This window comes from Guyanagaster necrorhizus, assembly GCF_019112545.1.
Source record: "Guyanagaster necrorhizus MCA 3950 unplaced genomic scaffold BT62scaffold_56, whole genome shotgun sequence".
Classification (NCBI taxonomy): domain Eukaryota; kingdom Fungi; phylum Basidiomycota; class Agaricomycetes; order Agaricales; family Physalacriaceae; genus Guyanagaster; species Guyanagaster necrorhizus.
In genome coordinates, this window is record NW_025064935.1 from 114,574 (window position 1) to 137,538 (window position 22,965).

General features: G+C 48.3%; 11 protein-coding genes across 11 annotated transcripts; 2 read left to right on the top strand and 9 right to left on the bottom strand.

The window, feature by feature from the left end:
- Positions 1-34: 34 nt before the first annotated feature.
- Positions 35-1,560, bottom strand: BT62DRAFT_938455 (uncharacterized protein). Its single transcript, XM_043187550.1, has 4 exons — positions 1,285-1,560; positions 1,024-1,232; positions 891-973; positions 35-837 (listed from the first exon to the last, which is right to left on the bottom strand). The coding sequence occupies exons 1-4, from the start codon at positions 1,542-1,544 to the stop codon at positions 109-111; spliced, it is 1,281 nt and encodes a 426-aa protein (XP_043033531.1). The 5' UTR covers positions 1,545-1,560; the 3' UTR covers positions 35-108.
- Positions 1,561-1,577: 17 nt separating this feature from the next.
- On the bottom strand, positions 1,578-3,986 carry BT62DRAFT_989409 (TPR-like protein; the record flags this gene model as incomplete). Its single annotated transcript, XM_043190157.1, has 13 exons — positions 3,868-3,986; positions 3,468-3,819; positions 3,411-3,420; positions 3,294-3,360; positions 3,116-3,248; positions 2,868-3,066; positions 2,634-2,813; positions 2,419-2,583; positions 2,261-2,369; positions 2,154-2,210; positions 1,937-2,097; positions 1,720-1,877; positions 1,578-1,634 (listed from the first exon to the last, which is right to left on the bottom strand). Exons 1-13 carry the CDS (start codon positions 3,957-3,959, stop codon positions 1,578-1,580), a joined length of 1,740 nt encoding a protein of 579 aa, XP_043033532.1. The 5' UTR covers positions 3,960-3,986.
- Positions 3,987-4,833: 847 nt separating this feature from the next.
- Positions 4,834-6,152, bottom strand: BT62DRAFT_1013170 (uncharacterized protein; the record flags this gene model as incomplete). Its single annotated transcript, XM_043178020.1, has 5 exons — positions 4,834-4,950; positions 5,553-5,602; positions 5,663-5,699; positions 5,772-5,852; positions 5,904-6,152. 5 exons carry the CDS (start codon positions 6,150-6,152, stop codon positions 4,834-4,836), a joined length of 534 nt encoding a protein of 177 aa, XP_043033533.1.
- Positions 6,153-6,674: 522 nt separating this feature from the next.
- Positions 6,675-7,669, top strand: BT62DRAFT_976358 (glycosyltransferase family 1 protein; the record flags this gene model as incomplete). The annotated part of the gene is made up of 5 exons (XM_043189228.1): positions 6,675-6,834; positions 6,887-7,041; positions 7,124-7,336; positions 7,386-7,486; positions 7,538-7,669. The coding sequence occupies 5 exons, from the start codon at positions 6,675-6,677 to the stop codon at positions 7,605-7,607; spliced, it is 699 nt and encodes a 232-aa protein (XP_043033534.1). The 3' UTR covers positions 7,608-7,669.
- A 50-nt stretch (positions 7,670-7,719) lies between these two features.
- Positions 7,720-8,732, bottom strand: BT62DRAFT_1081204 (RNA-binding domain-containing protein). The gene is made up of 5 exons (XM_043179645.1): positions 8,662-8,732; positions 8,559-8,612; positions 8,301-8,510; positions 8,142-8,250; positions 7,720-8,094 (listed from the first exon to the last, which is right to left on the bottom strand). Exons 1-5 carry the CDS (start codon positions 8,674-8,676, stop codon positions 7,796-7,798), a joined length of 687 nt encoding a protein of 228 aa, XP_043033535.1. The 5' UTR covers positions 8,677-8,732; the 3' UTR covers positions 7,720-7,795.
- Positions 8,733-10,221: 1,489 nt separating this feature from the next.
- Positions 10,222-11,912, bottom strand: BT62DRAFT_647433 (uncharacterized protein). Its single transcript, XM_043181745.1, has 6 exons — positions 11,690-11,912; positions 11,579-11,633; positions 11,480-11,527; positions 11,317-11,427; positions 10,660-11,261; positions 10,222-10,606 (listed from the first exon to the last, which is right to left on the bottom strand). Exons 1-6 carry the CDS (start codon positions 11,767-11,769, stop codon positions 10,360-10,362), a joined length of 1,143 nt encoding a protein of 380 aa, XP_043033536.1. The 5' UTR covers positions 11,770-11,912; the 3' UTR covers positions 10,222-10,359.
- Positions 11,913-13,764: 1,852 nt separating this feature from the next.
- BT62DRAFT_911679 (mitochondrial carrier) lies at positions 13,765-14,994 on the bottom strand (the record flags this gene model as incomplete). Its single annotated transcript, XM_043183843.1, has 6 exons — positions 13,765-13,903; positions 13,956-14,375; positions 14,428-14,599; positions 14,654-14,681; positions 14,733-14,785; positions 14,838-14,994. 6 exons carry the CDS (start codon positions 14,992-14,994, stop codon positions 13,765-13,767), a joined length of 969 nt encoding a protein of 322 aa, XP_043033537.1.
- A 1,027-nt stretch (positions 14,995-16,021) lies between these two features.
- BT62DRAFT_976367 (uncharacterized protein) lies at positions 16,022-20,388 on the top strand. Its single transcript, XM_043189229.1, has 11 exons — positions 16,022-16,140; positions 16,201-17,410; positions 17,464-17,949; positions 18,004-18,088; positions 18,140-18,365; positions 18,417-18,551; positions 18,611-18,778; positions 18,827-19,372; positions 19,428-19,590; positions 19,638-19,677; positions 19,734-20,388. The coding sequence occupies exons 1-11, from the start codon at positions 16,111-16,113 to the stop codon at positions 20,023-20,025; spliced, it is 3,381 nt and encodes a 1,126-aa protein (XP_043033538.1). The 5' UTR covers positions 16,022-16,110; the 3' UTR covers positions 20,026-20,388.
- Positions 19,734-20,946, bottom strand: BT62DRAFT_1081207 (snare-like protein). Its single transcript, XM_043179646.1, has 3 exons — positions 20,840-20,946; positions 20,436-20,786; positions 19,734-20,388 (listed from the first exon to the last, which is right to left on the bottom strand). Exons 1-3 carry the CDS (start codon positions 20,869-20,871, stop codon positions 20,124-20,126), a joined length of 648 nt encoding a protein of 215 aa, XP_043033539.1. The 5' UTR covers positions 20,872-20,946; the 3' UTR covers positions 19,734-20,123.
- Positions 20,947-21,578: 632 nt separating this feature from the next.
- BT62DRAFT_911491 (uncharacterized protein) lies at positions 21,579-22,026 on the bottom strand (the record flags this gene model as incomplete). The annotated part of the gene is made up of 2 exons (XM_043183835.1): positions 21,579-21,788; positions 21,841-22,026. 2 exons carry the CDS (start codon positions 22,024-22,026, stop codon positions 21,579-21,581), a joined length of 396 nt encoding a protein of 131 aa, XP_043033540.1.
- BT62DRAFT_647600 (uncharacterized protein) lies at positions 21,950-22,813 on the bottom strand. The gene is made up of 6 exons (XM_043181746.1): positions 22,582-22,813; positions 22,413-22,527; positions 22,319-22,359; positions 22,163-22,191; positions 22,024-22,104; positions 21,950-21,960 (listed from the first exon to the last, which is right to left on the bottom strand). The coding sequence occupies exons 1-5, from the start codon at positions 22,630-22,632 to the stop codon at positions 22,065-22,067; spliced, it is 276 nt and encodes a 91-aa protein (XP_043033541.1). The 5' UTR covers positions 22,633-22,813; the 3' UTR covers positions 21,950-21,960; positions 22,024-22,064.
- Between the last annotated feature and the right edge of the window lie 152 nt (positions 22,814-22,965).

Here is a 22,965-nt window from a genome sequence, read left to right on the forward strand (position 1 = left end):
TGCCGATGGTGCCGCCATCAATCAAGGGGGGTTGGGGCCTTTGAGTTAAATATATATTATTCATTACGTGCTGCACAGAAATACTCATACTCTACGCTGCGATTCCTTTCAGGACCGACTGGCACCTTGGCTGCTAGCACCAAAAGTGGCACTCCCAGCCGCTGAAGCAGTTGTAGGCATCGGACCACCTGTTCCCTGAACTGAGATCGCTGGAACGGCCGTTGATCCCCCAGAACTACTACTGCTACTGCTACTACTAGTGCTTCTAGACATCAAAGAATTCAATATGACCGCCAATCCACTCATCTGTGAAGACTGCAGCACTGAAACATTGATCTCCAGGCTCAACATGGTACCATTAGCCGACGAGCCTCGAAGCACCGCAGGCGGTGCAGGTTGCCCATCCGTCACAGATGTAGGGGCCACGGGCACGATGCCGAGTTGATGAAGAGCTGGGAGTGATGAAACAGGGAGCTGGACAGGTATAGCACTTCCTAGCTGGTATGGTGCTGTGGCTGCTGGGGCGGCGGGTGCTGGCGTCACAGGCGCAACACTAAATGAGGATGTGGAACTTGGCTGTACATGCGCACCATATGCATACGCGTACGGGTAGGGATGGTAGTAGGGTCGACTTGTGGTTGTGGTAGCTGGCGTCACCGGCTGAGCCATGTAATACGATGTCCGCTGTGCATTCGTGGCAACACGCTTCTCTCTTTCGAGTCGGTCTAGTTCCGTCCGAGCGGTGCGAAGCTCGTTGTTTAACGTGACAGTGTCAGCGCGTTCGCCTTCTAAAACCGCTTGGGCAAGGAAGACCGCCTGGTCATTAGGCGCAGAACGCTGGCGCCATTGAATGAGTACACGAGATTCATACGGATTATGATACTCCTTACCCGTCCAGATTTCAAACGTGCTTTCCGAAAGCGTTCTTCCAACTTCTTCCTTCGCTTGAAACATTCTAGCGCGAATTTCGTTTCTGTGAAGAGTAAAACAGCAAGGTTGCTTAAGATATACACGTTCACGAACCGTGTATCTCCCTGTTAAGGTCATCATGGGTCGCCTTACCCTTGCCTTTGCCTACATTTCCGTGGATAAGTGCATGCAGGTCATCTGATGGCTGTTGGTATACGTGGTAGGGTAGGAGACGCTTGATGATGTCGAGAGTATCGGAGAAAGGAGTATCCACCTCTGGATGTGTAACCGCCGCTTGGTCTGCTGCAAGACAAGTAGCTACACTGCACCAGAAAGCGGTAAGCATATGAACGTTCATTACGTGCCCAAACCTACTTGGCTGCAACCTGTGCCGATATTCTACTTTCCTCCTGTGTCCTGTTTTTTCTAGGTGCTGCTTTTTTGGCGGGCGGCTGATTCTGGGCTAGGTTCCAATGTGCTGGAGGTCGCCAAGTGGACGGGCCAGCATGCAACGATGACATTGCTGTTGGGAGGATGGGCTGTGTGGAAGAAGAAAGGACGCCTGGATATGCATCCTGGACTGGCTTGATAGAGGTATTCGTGAACGAAAGAGGTGAAGAGAAGGTTTGCGACATTCGTCTACGTTTGTTGAGGTTTTACTTTTCAGGTCACGCGCCAGCACCCTTGTTAAGGGCAGGTTCTGGGCTAAGTCGATATCGAATCATCTAGGTAGTAAATAAAACTGTGATACTACTAAGTCACCACTGCGTCAGCTTCACCCGCCATTTGCTTCGTGATAAGCTGCTTAACCTTTTTCAGCATGGTCGTTGCCCGAGCTACATCCTCGGAGTTGCTGGCTGCCACCGACGAGAGGTACTCCCGGGCCAAGTTCAGATCGCCATCCGGAACGAGCATCTGATACGCAGCAACTTCAATACAAGACTTGGCATATTCTGTAATGTCCCTCTCTAAACAAAAAGAAACTTCTTTGGTAATCCCCGAAGAATAGAAATCAGATGCACTCAACGTTCTGCTTGGCTGATCTCAATTATCCGGCGATGAAATGATGTTGCTTCCATGTCTTCGCCAAGTTTGTAGTATAGTCTCGCAAGGTTCAGCTTCACACTAATCTCACAGGGATTGGCCGAAATAAGAGATCGTTTATAGCATTCGATAGCTTGGCGGATCCTTAGACATTATCAGAACAGACGACGAACAAGGTACAACGGCCTATGATTTCTCACCGTCCAAGCACTTCGTAGCAATGGCCCGCTGCTTGCCACATACGCATATCGTAAGGTCTGTGTCCCCGCTTCAGTACTAGTCATTTGGGTGTTACAATTGACCCTACACAATTGATGTCGCATGCAAGAAATAATGCAGCGCGTTGTCGTGCATGCTCAACAGTTCGTACGCTTGCCCCAAGCCGTACCATGCACGATGATCGTCTCTTCGGATATCTAATTGAAAAAATGGTAGTGCAGCTCCTCAAATAAGGGATTTACTTACTTAAAGTCCGGCGATACGCAGTGATGGCGGCCTGCGCGTTCTTCATCTCAATATATTCATGCCCCATGAGGGTGAGGGCAGTATCGTATGTTGGATCCAAATCAGCGGCGCGCTTGAAATACTTGATAGCATCGATATGATACGAACGGACAGAGTAGTAGTTGCCTGGAACCATATGGTGAGAATCAGAATCAAGCGAAAAGATTTTCACCTACCAACGAAGCAAGCAACTTCTGGGCGGTCCTTGTTAAGGAGGAGGTACTCGCGACTAAGTCTCGAAAGTTTCCTTGTCCCTTCGTTCACGTGCAAGGCAAAAGAATATACGTCAACGTATTCAATATGCCAAGGATCCAGCTCCAGCATTCGCTCAAACTCCACGACGGCTGCACCCATATCTAAAGTCCGTACCGAGATCAATAGAGAGCGCCCTGCTAAGAGAGACGACCAACCGTGGCTATTGTACATGATACATCCCCGAAGACCGTAAAGAAAGTCATTCCTGGGGAAGCAATTGGGCTCCAAGAGCTTGGCTGCTAGAGTCATTTCATGATCCGATGCTAACTGCAAATCAGACATCGTTTTTATATGGAACATCTGGGTCAATGGGTGATTCTCAGGTACAGGGAGCAATTGGATGAGTGCTGACATCTAGTTCTTCAGTCAGTAATTAAAATGAAGCAACTGAGGGAAGCGCTACCTGTTCGCTGTCAGATACACAACTCCTCAATAATTCCCAAGCAGACCAATTCCACAGAAAGCCAGCTATGGATAAGATAGCACTTTCAGCAGCTTCCTCGCGTCGACCAAGATGTTTAAGGAATAGTCCCTTGCTAAAACCATGAATGACGGTCGGACGAAATTGGTTTCGACCTTACAGAAAGAGGAGCCAAGGATCTGCTGCATCACAGATAAGGCGAAGGAGTTCGCGTAGCTCGGTGGGGCCTGAACGCAGAGTTCAGCAAGCCCGTAATGTCCATATTGAATATGCTCACTGCTATTATGCTTCCCATTGGTTAGCAACATTATTACGAGATTTCGTACTAGCTCACCGCAAATCTACTGTACACCTCCAAAAACCGTGCTTTCGAGCTCCGGCAATTCCTCAAGGCCGGAGCGATTCGATTGTATTCTCTTGTGTCCATCCATGCACGTGCCATAGCAATTTCGTCCTCCTCAAGAGCTTCGAGTTGAAGCTCGTGCTGCAGCAACTCCGGCGGCAGGGATCTGAGCGAAGCTGCATGAGGATGGCGAACCTGTGGTTTCATTGGAGGAGTTTCCATGAACGAGGTCTTCGCGTTGCCAGTGTTCTTCGCCGGCGTAGATGTGGAGAAAGTCGTTTCTGTTATTGAGAGTCGTGCTTTCCGTTTCGCCTCTGGGATTGTCAGCAACAAATCCGCTGCCCTAGTAGCCGCATCAATGGAGCCGATGTGCTATACAAAGTGAACTCACCATTGAGCTGCCTTGCAAAGACCTCTTTCTGAGCATTCTTTAACTGCGGCGCGTATATCTGCTGCCATCGACGCGTCGACGTAGATTGTCATTTCTCGTGGCGTTGCTGGTCATGTACAACGAACAATTTCGGAATGTATTGCACAAGCTTAGGTAAACAGTAGCAAATTATTTATTTAAATAAACTAAAATTATTATGTTTGATAAACTAGCCTTCGACTATCGTTAATAATGGGAGGAAAGAAATTGAGTAGCTAATAGCATGTTATAATTTCAAAATATCAGAAAAACGAAGGAACAATGGGAGACCGACGTGAGTTGCTATCTTAGCTTGCGCAAAGATACCCGAGAGGCCATTTCAGACCGACAGGCCTTACAGGTCCCACCAGACCGATGCATTTTGCTGATGTGGGTACCATCCATGGTCATATATGGCGAGTCTCCCCTTTAATCTGCATTGACCCCAAATCCTGAGACGAATGAGAAGAGTGGTGCATGTGCGATTCAGTATCAACGTGCATAATCAGCAAACTCGTTGAATTGACATGGAATTCAGATATCTTTACAGTCGCAGGAGCGTATACAAGCGGATGCAGCACCACTGATCCCACTGAGGAAATTCAAGTTTTCCCCTCACAGAACTGAGGCGTCGCTGTCGGACAGGATTCTCGGGGTGAGAAAGATGGATAAAACATCGTAACGATTTGAGAAAAAGCTAACCAGCAAAGAAGTCAATAGAGCAGGAAATTCATATGGTGGGACGGTTATCCACAAGGCAAACATACTATGTACGAAAGGATACAGAAGACCCTTGTTTTCAATCATTCGATGAAGGGGGATCCTATCATGAGGGATAGGCGGTTCGGATGGTGTTGAGGTATTAGGAGCATTGACACTCAGCTGAGGTAGTGTCCTGGGGAAACATGAATAGTACATGGATGACATCCTCGACGTTGCCGTGACACGTCAGCTGCCATTGACTAGCAAGACTTTTCCCTTCTCAACCACGGGGTCGGGTGTCGCGGTCAGGGTGCATGTCAAGGCGGGAACAGAAGATTGCGAGGGCGGCAGAAGTCGGAGAGCCTATCAGATCGACAATGTGATATCAGCGAACCAATTTGGGATCATATGACATAAGGTGTTGCAGGTATCAATCCCAAGGGAAGCGACTTCGGACGTGGCATGACGTTCTGCAAGAAATCGCAGAAGATATAGAAAGGCAAGGATTGTTCTATGATATCTTATAGGTGTAAATCTGGTCTTTGAGAACAAGTTTGCATTCATGGACCGACATGGAGAAGGCAACGGGGGAAGGTGATCTGGATTTTTTTCAAGATGTCGGACGTAGTGTGACGACGATCCGAGCACCATAAGTGAGGTCTGAATCGACGCAGGCACTGCAAATAGAAAGACCAGTGTGTGGATGTATGTCTCCTAGGAAGCAATCTAATGCAAAAGTGACACTACAGGCACTGCAGTGATGGCTGCATAGACACTCTGGGGCTATTTGGAGACCTTCTGGAGTATATCTTGAAGCTCAAAGCTGATTGGTCAATCAGGATGTACTCTAGATATACCCCAGGAGACCACACCAAACTGATGTTCTCATCACCACAGTGAGGCTTGTAGAGCTTTTAATTTCCAGTTCAATGGAGTGCCAGTTGTAGCAGAGGTGATAGTGTTACATTCGATGGCGGCAAGTTCGAGAACGAGGGCGTTGAATTCGCGCGTTTTTCTAGGACTCCCATTGTCATTGTCTAGTGATTCGCCGGGGTCCGTTGAGGACATGGCTGACCCAGATTTTGCGCATCTGAAGTCCATCCGGAGCGGCGCTGTATGAAATAGACGGCATAACGAGTTACGAATCACATCGGACCTATCCATCCTCCATGGGGTCCAGGTACGAGGTCCAAAAAACAGCAGGTTCGAACGACTCGGACATTGTCTCGATCCGTGACGATAATCAGATCAAAGCAAGGCTTCAACTACTGCAAAGTGAGAAGCTTTCCGGCGGAAGTACTATTGACCGAACGTACGAATGGCCACTGAGATTCCGGGAGAGCGAGAGTCCCTTGGGTCCTTGATCCAAACGGCCCTCGTCGGACACGGTATAATTTGGCAACTCGCACATCAACTGAAGGGTGACCAGCAACACGCCTCGTAATGGGCAAAGACGAGACGTCAACCGAGGGGAGAACAATATTCCGCGAGTTTTTTTGGGCGATGTTACGAGCGACAGAAGTGTTAGACGAACAAACCCATGTAGAAAATGTTCCTGCCCACATGAAGTTTTTGTGAGGCCGTGATCGGCCAACAGGTTGAGGCAGATAATGGAAGAAGCTCTCAGACTCAGGCAGGCAACCAGGCAGGTACTGAAACTTGAGGAATATCCTTGAACGATAACAAGTAACACTAAGACAGACGGTCGGTCTTGTAGGGGGACGATATATGTTCGATAGGAAGGAAGGAAGAAGAAAGTCTTATTAACCGACGTGGTTCAAATGCACACATACACTAGCTACAGTACACAGCATGCTACGGTATCGAACCAATCCGCCCGTCATGAGTATTCCCTCACGGCCTCGGCAGTGAGGTGGAATGAAAAATGTTTTATGACGCCGTGAATAGACAATGGCAATATTCCCGCAAGTCAATAAGAGGTTTTTGAGCTTCGTACTGTAAGGTCCCGCCTCCTCGTCACCTTGTCGAGTTTTGATGATGGGACTCGGAGCCTTTTCGTCCCCTGACCGCATTTCTTTGTTTGTACTTACCGTGCTCTCTTCGGCCAGGCCCACCTGCTGCTTTCCATGGCCTTCAGTCTTTCTGTCCTCGCCATTTTTTGGCTTTTGTGCGTAGCATGCATTTTACGCATTTTTTCCTTGTTGCCTGCCCAGAAATCCTCTGGTAGAGTACGGGTGTCGAATAATACCTCTACTACCCGGAAGCTTGCCGTCTTTTTAGGATCAGGTGAACCTTAACTTTGTGCCATGAGGAGAATCACTGACACGTCTTCGCGCAGGTGGCCATACCAGCGAAGCCATAGCCCTTCTCTCTTCCTTGGACTTCACTCGGTTTTCTCCACGGATATACATAGTTAGTGATGGCGACAACTTGAGTGCCCAGAAGGCGAGAGACCTTGAATCCAAGAAATGTGCTTCTTCATCAGGGAACAACGTGCGACATCTGTTCTAGTCATACAAGTGCCGACTTTTGACTTTTCTTCCCCGTTACTCTGCACTCTGTGACCGTTCTTAAGTTCGCCGTTTTGACAATCCCGCGTGCCCGACGTGTCCACCAATCTCTTTTTTCCATCCCCCTGACAGCATTTTGGTCTCTATCAAGATGCATGCAACTCGTAACTTTGTCCCCTCTTTTGTCTTCATCATCTTCTCAGCCATTCGCCGATGTTCTGATCCTTAATGGCCCTGGTACTTGTCTCTCCCTCTGTATCGCTGTCTATGTCAGCAAAGTAAGTTAATCTCCCCCTTGACTCTTCCCTTTGCTCAGTCTCTCCACAGTTCATCGGGTGTCCAGCTCCCAGGCTTATCTACGTGGAGTCGTTTGCACGAGTTCGTTCCTTATCCTTGTCGGGCAAGTTGCTTCGCCCCTTGGTAGACAGGTGTCGTGTTGCTGTTCGTATTGACCCTGTCTCGCCTTACCCGTCTCCTAGATTTGTTGTACAATGGCCACAACCCTTGGCGGATGGAGGTCGGGGGGATTCCTTTGGTTGGCTTGTCTAGTATGGGTAGTTCGGAGAAACTTCCAGGGCCAAATCTCTTAATCTCGATGTTCAATCACGGAGGAATAGATACATGCCCCCACTGGGCCGGAAGGACATATCACCCCAACTTTCACTTGCGGGTAAAAAATGTATAATATGCTTTGAAATAGATACATTACGCTAACAAGCAAGACGAGAGATTCGGGTTCATTTTCTCGTCCATCTATCTTCCCCTCCGTTCCTTGTCGGACTCGCACTTCTGCCGCGACCGCCCTCACGTCTTCGGTTGCTGGGCTCCCACCCTCCCGCACTCTCGGTTTTTGGTGGGTGCAACCTTCTTTCCAATCGCTGGCCCGCCCGCAAACTGGACACCAGCTCTTTCGAAGCTAGCCGCAAGTGCATGAAATTGCAGAAGCCTCCACGATTGCATTCTCCGTTCTCATTTTGACGACAACAGGCTTCGCGGAAATCTGTAACTGGCGACAACTCCGCATACAGCGGTCGTCCTATACAAGTCATAATCGTGTCGACGCAACATCATCAAATTACTCACCTGCATACCAACGGTCATTCAGATTATCAACAGCCGCCTGTGCCTCGGTCTCCCATTCGAACCGAGCGTAGACATTGCCAATAAGATGATCGCCTACGTTGTCGCATACCTGTACGTCGGTTAGCACCATGGCAATCAAAAAGTGATATCTGGCCTCACGTGTAACTCCAGGAGATGTCCAAACTTTGACAGTTCGCAGTACAGATCTTCATAGACGGCATCAAAGCCCTCCTGAAGCTCCTTCTCCGTCAGTTTGCAAACGGGGTCATGAGCAGGGTTGTGGTAGACGTTGGGGAGGAGAATCGTTTGAGAAAACGGTGGCCGAATATGCTTCCTCGAGCACCTATCGCCGTGTCGGCAGGCACCTATCTTCAAAGGGGATTAAAAACAGCGATAAAGAAAAAGTGAAGGGCGCACTTTGTAGTAGAAAGAGCAGTTAACACGGTCCTGCTCTGTTCCAAAGATATTTGCCTGGAAGAATATCAGAAGATAAACGATGTACAGGTACCACAGGACTTACGAGATGAGACGCCATTTTGTTCAACGACGGAGTAAAGGGTCAAGCAGCAACTAGTGTTGCTTAGTTGGTGCTGGCCGAATGACTAAGCTAGCGGAGTTTCGATCTTTCCAGAACACGATCTGTTCAAAAATGGACATTTTTGCCGTTTTGCACACTAAAACGCGAGAAACTTGTCAGTACTACGTGTGTTCATTCTATTACGGCTACTAATCAGAACAGGTATGCAGGATATATATTGTGACATTATTTTATCCCCTCCGTGTCCCACTGTGATGCGTAATACGTCGTACTTTTCGATCAACCGTGGATCAACTCAGTACTTTTCAAGTTGCTCATTGATCAAAGAAATGGAAATTACAATGGGTCGTATCTTCATGTTCACATCATCTTCTGATAGTCTGATGACCTTTGCTTTCGTTCCTCAGGCTGGGAACTTGAACGGTCACCGGTGAGTGGGCGAGACTTCAAATTGAACTTTCCAAGTTTTCATGAGGTGGATGACAATACTCGGGTCACCGAGGGCTCTTTACCCCTACATCCGGCATCTTTCTGGGCAACAAGAACCGGTACCATCTCATCAGGTCTCATCTACTGCTGCGGTTACTGGTAGCGGTTGAAAGCTCAGGACTCGTAACCGGCTCAGGCGTCAGGTCCGAGTCATTCATTTGTCCTTCAGACACTGGCTGAAGCATTGCCTCCGATGTGAGACATCTTGTCTCACTCACTCACCATGCCCGTCTGTGACCTGGCGGTAATTTCGAAAATATAGATTCGACAAAAGAATATAAAGCTTCCATTCCACTGTTCTGCAAAGTACCGTAATTTGTTGCATGCCAGGCACATAGAGTTGGACCACCACCTGCCATTCAAAGCTTGGCTCCTTCGACTCGCTACCTTGGGCCGTAGTAGAAGCGGCGACGTTCCCGTGTATTTTGGTCGGTGCCTTGCTTGGTTCGCCCTTGGAGCATCATAACTGATGTTCGATCTTGAACCTGCAGCTGTTCATGTCACAATTCGCTCCGAGGCAGTGCTTGGATATATCAATGGAACTTCTTCAACTTGACCTTCCCGTTTGGGAGGCAAGTTGTTCCCTCCGAGGCAGTGCTTGGATATTTTAATGGAACTTCTTCAGCTTGACTTTCCCATTTACCGTCCGACTGGTTTCGTCTTGATCCTGAGATACACGTTATTCCATTGAAACATTAAACCATCAGTCCCAACTTCCATCCGACACTCCAACATTGCCATGGGAGAACTGCTCAGGTTGGGGAATAATGTTATGTGGGAATGACATTTCTTCTACTCATGAGAACTTTGATGGGACAGGCCCTTGAGCCCAGCCGCATCCCCTTCTCACCGCACCGTCCATACTTCAACGCAAATCTAGACGCCACACCGTTTCCATCAAGCTGCCAAGGATGAACTTAAGTCGGTCAAGCGTACATCCGACGTTCGATCGTGGCATTTATCTGCCTTGATGATCCGATGCTTCAAGGTCGCTGAGTCTATCCACAACATTTTGTGTGTCAACTACATGGGCGCCATCGAGCGCTGGATTAAGTTATGAAAAAGTTACTTGTACATGTATTGTATAAATAGAAGGAAAAAAGGAAAGTATAACAATAATATCCGGTATTTGCAAACACCGAGACTCGATGCTATCGACTGGGGCGCAATTCTGATAGTCCGGGGCTCTCGTCACCTACGGGGTTCCCAGTTCATCATTGGATCATCGGCAGCCATGTGCATGTCGGAAACAAAGCTATCCCAAGGGCGGATGCCATGCAATGCTAATGGAGTAATGGCATCGGGAGGTATCGCGGTCTGTACAGCTATTGGATCATAGATGTTCGTATGGGTACCGAAAGGATGCCGTAGCTGATCACAGTCATTCAAAACTGTCTCTGTATCATCGGGCGGGCAATTGACATCACCCAAGGATGTCCTATCCAAGATATGTCAGCAAAGGGGAACATAGGGAAGGGGAAAACAACCTACGAAGCATGAGTATCCAGCTCCGAGACTCGTCTCTGGAGTGAACAGCTCGAGCCAGAATGATGTCGAGGTGATCTTGCAAGCACATCCGCGGCTTTCCGAAGCCTCAGTGATAACTCCAAGAGCGCACGATAGTTTGCGGCTTCATGTAAACAGCCGCAGTGACCGTTGTTAGTCTTTGGAAGGTCACAAAGATTACGTCTCGCCATTGAATGATCCGAAGGTATCATGTCTGGATAGGACATAAACATGGACACCAGATCCAGTCCGTCAGATGTCGATCCGACAGCGACTGGTGAGCAGGAAAACTCATCTACAGGAGTGGCGGTGGGTGAAGGGGTGCTAACGGGAGAGGCACTGAAACACGACGAAGACTGAGAGGATGGACTGCTATCAATACGCAGGCTGTTTGGAGGATATGTCGGTGACGTAGGTGAAGGCAACGTTTGCGGATTTGGATGTTTCACGGGCGCAGAAGATGAAGGCCTAGTGGAATCCGGAGCGGCGGAAACGTGAATAACTGGATTCTGAGACGAGCTTTTAGCTTCGGGAGCCATTTGTTGGCAGCCTGGTTGCAACCATCGGGGATGCGGTTTGTTCTTCAGCTATATACATTTATTAATCAACGATGAATCCGAAAAGTTGTGCGCAGTCATTCACCTCACGTATAACACCTTCGAGCTCGGCGACTCGTTTTAATAGACGCAAGCTCTCATCCTGGGTATCGGACCGTTGATTGGGATCATCAACTTCATATACACATAGACCGGTCTTAACCATAGTGATCAGTGACGAATGAAACTGGTCCAGGATAGCAACCTACTAGACCAAGTTGTGTACAGCGAGCACAAGCAGGACGCTTCCGATCACACTGCCCGAATATTAGTTTGTTCACGCAGCAGTGCAAGGAAAAAGTACGTACCATTCGCTTTGATGTATGACAGTTGAGACATGATTGAGTGGTGCGGTTCCGACGCCTTTATAATAATACCAGTTAGCTTCGTCGACTCACGGCGTAAGAAGGGTAGAATACCTTTTGCGGTGATCGACATCTGAGTCCGGCTTGCAATCGGATACGGCTCTCTTTTTGCGAGGCTGAGTTTCTATGGGCATAGTGTACGTGTGTACAGTAGAGTAGACCTGAACGAGTCGTTGAAACCAAGAAATTGGGTGGACCTTTTGTAGCAATCGTTTTTCTTGGCGCTTCCTATCACCTAATGTGCAGATTAATCGACGTCAGTTTCTGGTCATCAAAGCATCAACAAAAATACCTAAAAGCGGTATTTCAGGACGCAGAACCATGGTGATATCGGGGTAGACAAGGATCATGAAACGGGCCGATATCGTTTGGACGTGAGAACATTCACGACAATGACAGCGGTCGAGCGGGTCTGTTAACGTTTTCGTATAACGGGTGGGGCCAACATATCAAGCCGGTTTAGAGTAATCGGACAACCGGAAGGATGGGGAATCCCTGAGGGCATGATTCGAGATGCTGACCGAAGTGAGTGAGATACTCAAGCCGCCGTAACATTTTATCTATATCGGTGTGCGATGTGTTGATCTACCGCTGAAGCTATCGCTTATGAATGTGCGAATAAGCACTTCTCTGTAGAAAAAAAGCCGATGTATACGCGCGCATTTTACCTTCTGTTGCACTACAGTCACCATTGATTCCTCGGAATCGGTGGAATATCGACGCCTAGAAGCCAACCCTAGATCTCGATGAACTAATGCCAAGATGTTCGGTCAGAGGCCGATTGGCGCGAATGAAACGAAGGCGGGATTCCATAAGATGACACGGAAAATCGTACCGTGTGAGCCGCGCGTTAACGTGGATGAAAAAAATGTTTGACCGGACATGTGGGATTGTCATCATCATCTTTCACGCCGGACTTTCAGGAGGTAACACTCACCGAATAGGTGTGGCTGCGAACCATCAAATCAGGGTAATAATAGCTCAGTATACTTCAAATCGTCATATCCAAACATCACAGGACGTCGAGGTTTTTTTTAAGTTTTAATTATGCTCCATCCTTTTATGGGCGCATCCTCGATTGACGCTGAAGTAACAAACCGGCTTTCATTTGGAGCATTGAGGGGGGAGTGAAGGTTTTGTTTGGCCACTGGGGGCACTGCTTATCGCCGGCTTTGAACACCGATCTAAGGGGAATCCCCCACCTGTGGATATGGCGTGGGCTCGACATTATGCCAAGACAACTTGAAGAAGTTCTGAGATCCCCTTGTCCTGTTTCTTGTTTGTTTCTATCCTTTGTTCTCAGATAATACAAGCTAAAAAACCACTTACGTCCGACGATATGTCCCAAGATAAAGTCCCTACGGGGAGTACCATGTGCTGTGGTATCAAAGGAGGGTCGGAACCACGGGCAAGGTAAAACAATCTCTTGGCAAAGGAAGACGCTGGCAGTATACCAGGTGAAAACGATTGACAACGATCTTTAAGAATCAGAACGGCCCACCCAGTAAATCGGCATGCGATACTACGTCACATGGGAGCGTCCTCCGTTCACGGAGCCCCAAAAAGTCGTCGGCGTGTTCGTTTCGATGAAGCTGACACACATCAGCCGCTAGGTGGTCAAAGGTGTACCTGCACTATGGATAGAGTTAAGGAACACAGACCTTTGCTCCTTCAGGTCCCGCAATATACCTGAGGCCTGAAGCCTTGAAGGCCTGGATATGGCGGTCATGAATTGCCGGGTTAACTTGAAAGGATGAAAGCAAACAAACGTGAATACCAGAATTGAATTTCGCACGGTTTCATGGCCTGTTTTTGATTCTTACAGCGCAGGGAAGGACTGCTTGTGGTAAGACCAAGAATCCGGGTCTATGCACCCGCTAGGGCTGACAAGGCCTGCAACGAAATGTCACTGGCACACCATAAACATGGAACATTTCTGACGAGAGTCAATTCTTGGCCCTCGGAATGACGTTTCATCTAACATGATTATCAGTGGTGTTTTAGTGTCAAGGCTTACAGCACGGGAGGTTACACTTCACCGATTCTGGCATTCCAAAAGTTATGATTATATATTAGAATTGTGCTGCTCGCAAATGGCGAATTACAGAGATAACCATACACTGATATAATCAGTAGGCGATGCCGCTGCTAAAGGTTCCGAGCAGAGTGATCCACCAGGCACGATATAGAGCGCTCCAACCTTCCTCATTGATGATACGCTTTGCACAGTCCGCCAAACCAATATACGGATCACCTTCGCTGCGCAAGCTAAAGCATGCCGATTAGTATAAACCAAAAAGGAGGTACGTATTCTACGCACCCAATAACGTCTTCCTCAGCGCCAGAGAACTCTTCTACATCCTCCGCATCACCGTCAACTTCCTGAGAAATAGAATTATACTCTGACGAAGCATGATTCCGTTGTATAGCTAGTCGCGTCGCCATCACTTCCAATGGAGTAAGCAGGGCGGCGGCGACCAAAACTACCAACAAGTATACGGCCAGTCTGACCGGAGAAACGTCAGGAAGATGGCTGTTTGATTCTGGGAGGGGCGGAAGGAGAAGACGCCTAAGCGGTCCCAGCGCGAGAACCACAATAGCGACATGTGAAACTTCAGCGGCAAGCAATCCCGGGGTCAAATAGATGATCCATGGACGACGGCGCTCTGTTGGGGTGAGAAGAATACGCAGTGATTTCGCAGCATTGAGGTAAGGTAGCTTGTGGGGTGTAGTGATTGCACTTTGTATAACATATGCTAAGCAATAAGGTCTTTACGAAATAGTAAACTCACCGGTACGTGACGATCGCAGTTGGCAAAGCAATGAGCATCATTCCGATACTGTAAACCAACGTGCCTAGGACACCCGTCTGGGGAGCGTGATAGGTGCCATGACGCGGTAGGGGAGTGTCCATGAATACTACGATCAAGACAGTGACCACAGAGGTGCTCAAGAAAGTAGGCACTATGCATCGCCATCAAGAAAAAGACGTGAAATAAGCTCTAATCAAGTGCGTACTCAAGCCCTTGTACAGACCCGGCCATCCCTGCCAGAAGACTTTGAGAGGTAAGAGGAAAATATGAGACTTGAGACTTACCTCAATCTGGTACACCCGTTTCATCATACCAAAGTAGGACTTTACAATGGGCCCTAATTTTTTGTCAGATAAAACGCAGTGAAGCCATGTGTATTACGCGCATACCTGTATGCGGTTGGGCGCCTCCTTCGGGATCTAGTTGTAGACCCTTGGGATTGTAGTTCGCTCTGAACCGTACAAGAACACCAGTAAGTGGCACAATGATGGCCAAGCTCACTGCAAGAGACAGCGTAAGCGCAAGGAGGTCGAGAAATCCTAACATGGGGGAAAGCAGGAATGTGTTGGCAGAAGTGCTGCGTAACAGTGGAATGCTGAGCAGCCGAATAGCCGACCAGGCCGCTTTAGGGTCCGACTCTTCACGTGACTTCAGACTATATATAGGAGGGATTTTTTGTCTCAGGGTATCTTTCCTTCCTTTCTAACCACCACAGGTTTAGGGGAGGTGCTGCCATGTCGCTCCGTTGCGTTTCTCTGACTGTTGGATGGGTCTCCAATGATCAGTGCTTATTTGCTGCCTTGTTTTCTTTGCTTGTCGGACAGTCCTTTGATCGTTGCTTGGAACTATCGACCTACAGAACGGCGTGAAATCGGATTTGTCTTCGACCTTTTAGAGCGGTTCCTATTTTTGCGCTGGGTTTCAGCTTACCCGTTCAATTTGGTGTCATGATGATATGCGCCAAGCGGGAGGAGGCCTAGCCTACCTATTCCTTGTTCTGCAGGTTATAAGGAGATCTCAAGTACGTTGGAATATTGTAATCTGTTTGACTTGGGAGTACGTGATATCCTGTTAAGGTACACCACACACGCAGGAATGTATGATGCGTGCTCGGCTACTGGTATCTTGGTTCTGGGGGGAGGCTTTTCGGTTCTTCAAAGAGTGGGGGTGGGGCGGGGGGTTGCGATTTGTTTCTCTCTGTTTTCGACCGTGGCCGTGTGACCTGGAGGATGGATGTTATTTGTCGAGCATGGTATGATGTGGTGTCCTGTTCTTGCCTTTACCCCCGTACGTAGCATCAATGCATTGTTCTTTGTCAAGTTTTTTTCATAACTCTCAAGAGTTAGAGTTTGTCCATCCTTGAGACATTGTGTCCGCCAGAATCTACATTCCTACGTATATCGTTGTTGCAAAGGTCGTGAGCGATGAACGTTAACGACATTCAGATCTTTCAGGATTCATGGCTGTCGCTTGCAATTTCCTTGTTCGAGTAGTTGTAGAGTCAATGCAGCCACTTTTTTTTACTCTCCGACATTGAGCCGTACTGTTTTAGAGTTTGGGGTCACTGCCTTGTCATCACTCATCGTGCAGCAACGGAGGTATACCCTTTAGCGACTGATCACATCCCCTAGCCGAATTTTGAGGTCATCGTTGTTGCCGATAATGTCTACGGTTGACGTCGCCAGAGCCAAGGTGAGTGTGTCGTTGTAGAACGTGGGTGGTCGACCTCATGGCCACTGTTTTCATTTGCAGCGGGAGGCCGCCTTGGAACATCTCAAATTTTCCAAGCGGTCAAAGATGAATGCCTCTAATTCAAGCCTCACTAGCTCGGCGTCAACGATAGCGCCGAACGCACTGTCCGTAGCATCGCTGCCGTCGCAGTCTAGAGATGCCACTGTGTCATCGCGTTTTTTTCCTCCGTCTTCCCCATCGACTGCTGGTACCATTCTTGTCCCTGATTCAAGTCCCAGCGCCTCTCCGGTCAATCATGGCCTGCGTCAGTCCAATAATGCTGGACAGGGCAGTGACGTGGCGCCAGCCGTGGCGGTTGTACAGGGCGGGCACTGGAATTACTCGTCGCATACAGGCGGCATTGATCCACTGGCTGGGCCGAGCGGGTTTGTGTCGAGCGGAAGAACAGGCAAGGGGGTTCTGCGACGGCCGTGGGATAGCGATGATAGCCATAGTGAAGAGCCGCCTCGTAAGCGACTGAACGCGTCCTCCACCGACGTCGTGAATTCACCGGACTCGCCGGCAATTCAACGCGCTGGGCAGCGCCGTCGCAATGTTGCCTACGCCGACGCCCAATCGACAGCATCGGACGAATCGTTGCCTGAGGTTGTCAACATAAACGCCGATGCTGCCAGACTGCGTATTTTTCGTGGTCATCCGTCTGATTCGTCTCCATCGAACAGTGATCCGCTAGCATCAGACCAGAAATTTGTTCGTTTCAAGCTCACTATGCCAATGGAGTCTCCTGATCGTGTCAAGGCTGCCTGGCTCCAAGCTAGCGGAGACGTGAGGCGGGCGACCTCATTACTATCAGACCCGGACTGGGTTGCCAAACCCTCCCCCACACCCACAAAAATAGCTTCGCCGGCCATTGGACGTGTAGATGGCTATGTCGAGTCTACGAAAGCCCAGCGCGTTGCAGCCAAAGAGAAGGGGAAGAAGTCCATGATTTACGCCAACCGTCTTGAGATCGACTCGCAAGTTGCGAGCACTTCGACACCACCTCCTTCCAAGCATGCCTTGAACACATCTACAGTTGATCCCTCGTCTGTAGTTCGACCCGCAGGCCGTAAACGTGCAAAGAAGATGGTATTGGACACCGACTCAGAGGACGCAAGCGAGAGTGAAGACGGCCATCAATACAAGCGGCGTCGACAGGAGGACACAGATGAAGCGCGGACATTGGCTTTTTTTAACTTGAAAAATGCAGAAGCACTGCAACAACTAACAGGTGCGTTTCAAACACCGTCGTCTCTCAGAATAGTCACGCCGACGGTCTTTCAGGTTGCACTTCTGCGCAGGCCAATACTATAATAGGGCTGCGACCTTTTGACACCGTTGAAGACTTGAATTCAAAACTTGGCCAGGGGAAGAAGAAATCTGGCCCGGCCGGCATCAGTCCTCGTCTCTTTGACGATTGTACTGACATCTTCAAAGGATATGGCGCAGTCGACCGTATACTAGAGGAATGCGAAGACATAGGATCTAACCTTCGTTCAGTCATTGCTGGCTGGGCATCCGGTGTTGATGTCGACAAGGGCAAAGGCAAAGCTCGAGCAGATATTCCGGAATCCGAGGCAAACCAAGATGGATCCCTCAACCTTCGTTCCATTGCACCACTGAAGGACCAGCATGCCAAAAGCTACCTTGTCTCTCAGCCATCGCTTCTATCACCAAACGTTCAACTCAAAGATTATCAGCTTTTGGGTGTCAATTGGCTGCGTCTCCTCTATGACCGTAAGCTAAGTTGTATTCTGGCGGACGAAATGGGTAGGTGGTCAAGGTATTTTGATGTACACGTCACAATTATAACCATCACGTCAGGCCTCGGCAAAACCATCCAAGTTATAAGTTTCTTTGCACATCTAAAGGAGCATGGACGGAATGGGCCACATCTCATTGTTGTTCCGTACGTTTTCATCATCCTTCCTGCCTCGTTTCTTCTTACGTTTTTGATAAGATCTTCTACGCTGGAGAACTGGGTTCGCGAGTTTACACGCTTCGCTCCTTCGATCAAAGTGCAGACGTATTATGGCAGTAAGGACGAGCGTGTTCATCTTCGCCAGAATCTTTTAGATACACGACCCCACAAAACTACGGACGATGGATGGAACGTTCTGATCACCACTTACAATCTTGCGCAGGGTGATGGAGATCGTAAATTCTTCCGTCACGTCGACTGGGATGTGAGTTTTTCTTGAGTTATCTGAACGACCATTGTTTACCTAGTATTATAGTCTTGCGTTTTCGATGAAGGACATGTTCTCAAGAATTTCCAGTCCCAACGATACCAAGCTTTGCTGAAGGTCGATTCGAAGTGGCGCCTTTTGTTGACAGGGACACCGTTGCAAAACAATCTACAAGAACTTGTGGTACGCTTTCTATCTCACTGTTCACTCTGGCCAACGTGGGTTACTAATTCACATGTCAGTCACTCATGAACTTTATATTGCCTGAACATTTCTCCGACACGATAACCGAATTGCGAGCCATTTTTAAAGTCAAAGGTGACTCGAAGGTGACGTTACTAGCGCAGGAGCGAGTGTCACGGGCAAAGAAAATGATGACACCTTTTGTCCTAAGGCGACGGAAAGATCAAGTAAGTCATTCAATTTTGACTGTCAGAGTAAGTACTCATCAGGCTTAGGTTCTCACTGATCTACCAAAGAAAACTGAGCGCTTCGAATGGTGTGATATGACGTCACTGCAAAAGACTATTTATCGGGACACGCTGAAGCGCTCCCGAAAGACGATATATGATGTAGATGCCTCTACAGCCTCTACACCCCTTGAAGACGCCGCAGCAAAGGGTCGTAAACCTACGAAGAAGCCCCGGACAAAAGACAAACTATATCTCGAGAACAGCACTAACGTTCTTATGGATCTGCGCAAAGCGGCTGCGCATCCTATGCTCTTTCGAAAGCTCTTCACTGACGACATCTTGTCAGGGATCACAAAGCAGCTTTTAAAGGAACCCGATTTTAAGAGGCGAGGCGCGCTCTTCGACATCGTCAAGGAGGACATGTCGGTGATGACAGATGCTGAATTACAATTGCATTGCGGGACGTACAAGTCAACCAAAAAGTTCCTCCAAGACGACGAATGCTATCTTAACTCTGGAAAAGTTCAAGCGTTACTTAAATTGCTGCAAAATTACAACAAGGATGGACGGAAGGTTTTGATTTTTTCACAAGTATGCATGTCTCTTCTTCGTTCATTCACTGTAGCATCGAATCCTTTCTTTCCAGTTCACCCAGATCCTTGATATACTTCAGGTCGTTCTGAAGCAGAAGGATATCCGCTTCCTCGTTCTAACCGGGTCTACGGCTGTAGACGTACGTCAGTCTCTCGTGGACGAATTTGCCGAAGACGAAAACATTCCGGTCTTTTTGTTATCAACGAAAGCTGGCGGTGAGTCCTACCATGCACAAGTCCTGTGTTAAACTTAGTCTCGATAGGCATGGGCATAAATTTGACCGCAGCTTCAGTTGTTATCATGTAAGTGGCTTACCTTCAGATGTTCAGCCCTGTTCCTAATCCTGCGACTTGCCCAGGTTCGACCAAGATTTTAATCCGCACAATGACCGCCAAGCACAAGACCGTGCGTACCGCATTGGGCAGAAGCGTGATGTGGATGTCGTGAAACTAATATCACGGGGAACTATAGAAGAGGATATGCTGAGGTTGGGCGAAACGAAGTTGGCTCTTGACGAGGCCGTCGCAGGGGAGACGGACGACAAAGAGGACGCTGCAGCAGAACGAGAGATAAAGACATCCTTGATGAGTGTGCTGCGAGAACAATTCGAGCGACAGGAAGAGCTGGCGACAGATAACTCTACGACCTAGATTCAAATGGACAGATAATAGGGTGCGGTGTAAGACGTGTTCTCAAGTCTATACAGATTTGTACCGATTTTGTATTTTTATAGAGATAATATTCGCGGTCAAGCAAAGATGGACATGCCTCGAACAAGGCGATCAACACTGGAACGGAAGTATTCGTTGTCTATTCCACGTTCTGTAGAGTCCATGCTAACGAGCGGATTGCGAGTGACATATTCAAGGAACGGGCCAACGTATATCTGGCGAAGGACGAACCGAAGAGAGTCTGTATTTGGGTCACTGAGCATGACGAACTTATACCCTGAAATTGTCTCAAAGAGGTGTAGCTTGTACGCAGAGGTGCGATAGTTCACAAACTGCTCGTCTCTGTACCCCAGTTAGCTTGAAATAAAAGTAGATTGATAGAACAGTACCTTCCCGACAACTTCCTGATCATATTACGGAGTGACAGTATAACACCATATACAAGTTTTGCTTCCTCGTCGAAAGACAAGCCCGTACTAGTGATCGGACCAGATGTCATCAACGCTGAAGCAGCGGAAACTGGCGTCTGCAGCAACGGAGAAGGAGAGTCACTGGCTGCAGCGCCAGAACCTGAGGAGAGGGTGTTTCGAGTGCTTCCTGCGGTCGACAAGGATGGTTGATTGATTTCTGCTGGATGCGCAGAGACCGCCTGAGAAACTGCAGGCATTATTCCCCCTTCGACCGCGAGTTTTGGCCGCCTCGTCCTATGCCAATCCTGATAATATACGCAAGCACAGTGCCTATTGAGACCTATCAGTACGTACAGTAATCCCACAAAGGAAAGCATACGCGCCTATCATATATGTACAGACTGTGGATTGTCATTGCAACAACGTCCCTGCAAACAGAATGAAGTTAAATTTTGAATTTCGTGGACCGTGTCGTCAAGCGGCACCCGGGGTTGCCCGCGACCCGGGCCGGATTTACATCGGGGGTAGAACTTTTTTCTCTTGGATCATTTTTCCTTTGGTAGATGATGCTGTGACGGACGTGGGAACTCTGGACTCACTCTGATACTAATTCCCAGCCGTAGTGTATGACGCATAATTCACGAATGTCTCGAGTAGCCTCGAGTCATGATGCATGGGGTATTAGCGGTGCCGTCGTGATAGATAAAAGCAAAACGAACTTTAAATATTAATAAGGTCATTTACGGCCCTTTTCAGTATAAGTAGGACAGATACAGATCCGCCAAGTTAACGCCACCTTGAGTAGCCACTTTCCATTCTGTCGTTCGCATTTCGATCGGGCTTCAATCTTAACTAAGTTTTTGACACAGATCTACTAAAGGTCGCAGTTAACTGTCACACAGGAAGGATTTGGCGCGCGGTTCCATGTATCCAGTCAGACCGAGACATAACTTTATTAACGGTCCTTTACCGGGTGTAAGGTCAAGTCGCGCCAATGAAGGCAGATTATTAACGGAAAATATACTAAGTGCCTGCTACATATTCTCATAAATGATAATAACCTTGACATAACACAGAATCCATCATCTAAAATATCATGATGACCTAACCAGCAGGCATTGCTCAAATCTGCACTTGTTCGAACCCGCCCTTCTCGTCGACATGAATAGGTACGTTACCGATTACGCTCATGTGAGGCAAACCAGGCTCGGTTCTTCGGTAGGGATAAAAGTATGCTCCATCATCACTGGGACCGTTGATGTAAGACGGAAGATACGCATCAGGATGGAAAGCTGTAGGTGCTGTAGTAGGCGGTAAGACTATCTTCAGCATCTAAAATTTAATAGGATGAGTCGCAGTCAGTGAACAGACCCGGTAAATTCACCATGGCGGTTCGAAATACTCCGGGTGCGCTTGAAGCTTTCCACAGACAAGCATGTTGACCAAACTGGGCACGATCCGCCTGTCCCCATTTTTGAAGCATTTGTGCGATTTCCCTGCGACCCTGAAAGTGAAGATGTACGGTCATAAATTCTGGTCCAGCTGGTCTTAGGAATTTCAAGATTACCATATGTTTCCAAATCAACAACGGCAATAGAACTAGAAGGTCTAAAGCAGTGAAAATGCCGACGGTGATCGCAGCAGCGGCCTGTATAGGACCATGTGTTACCGTGAGCCAAAGGAATACCTGGAACGTAAATGCGAACCTGGGTTTGTCGCTGTGATCGTTCAGATGCTGGTACATGCCCTTGAATGAGTACGAAGTGATAGAGAAGTAGTGAAAGGGTGAAAGCAAATCTAGAGACGTTCAATCATCTCAATCATCTCTGAAGGCGGAAATCCACACACAGTAATCCGCCTACCAACCAAGCACGTTCCAATACTGGCTTGGAATAACGACCTGCTACACTTGTTATGGCATCTATGCGTATTTCCCACTTGTCGGCAGAAATCTACCAGTTTTCACATGTTGAACTTCCTCTTCGTTCAAGTCGCAGAAGAAGTAGCCGCTTACTTGGCCTTGTAGCTCGAAGGGAACAGGCGGCGCTGCCTGTTGATTTGGAGTTAGATGCTGTGTCACATTCTTTTAGTTCCGGTGATAAGAAAACTTGTAGAGGAGGCATACCAAAACGACCTCATTGGAACTATTTCTTGTAGGTCTGCTATAATCGAACATGTTCAGTCCACCGATTTTACAAGTGAGAAAGCAAGTCCGCTGGCGGACAAAGGGATTGGAGACGTAAAAGAACGTTATGGGGTACTTGTGGAGAGTATCGATCCTGTCGATGCAAGCCGAAGTGCGGAGGAGGGCGTGAGGGGACGGAGATGATGAAGGTGGGAAGAAAGAGGACCAGGATCATGACGAGAATTGACATTAATTGTTATACTGATTTGAACAAAAGACGCGTCGCGACATGCGCATCTCAATGGCAACTTTGATGCCTACCTGCTGCGTTGCAATTTTGCAGGAACAAGGCCCTCGCACCGGTACGGATCCTATTGTCTGGAC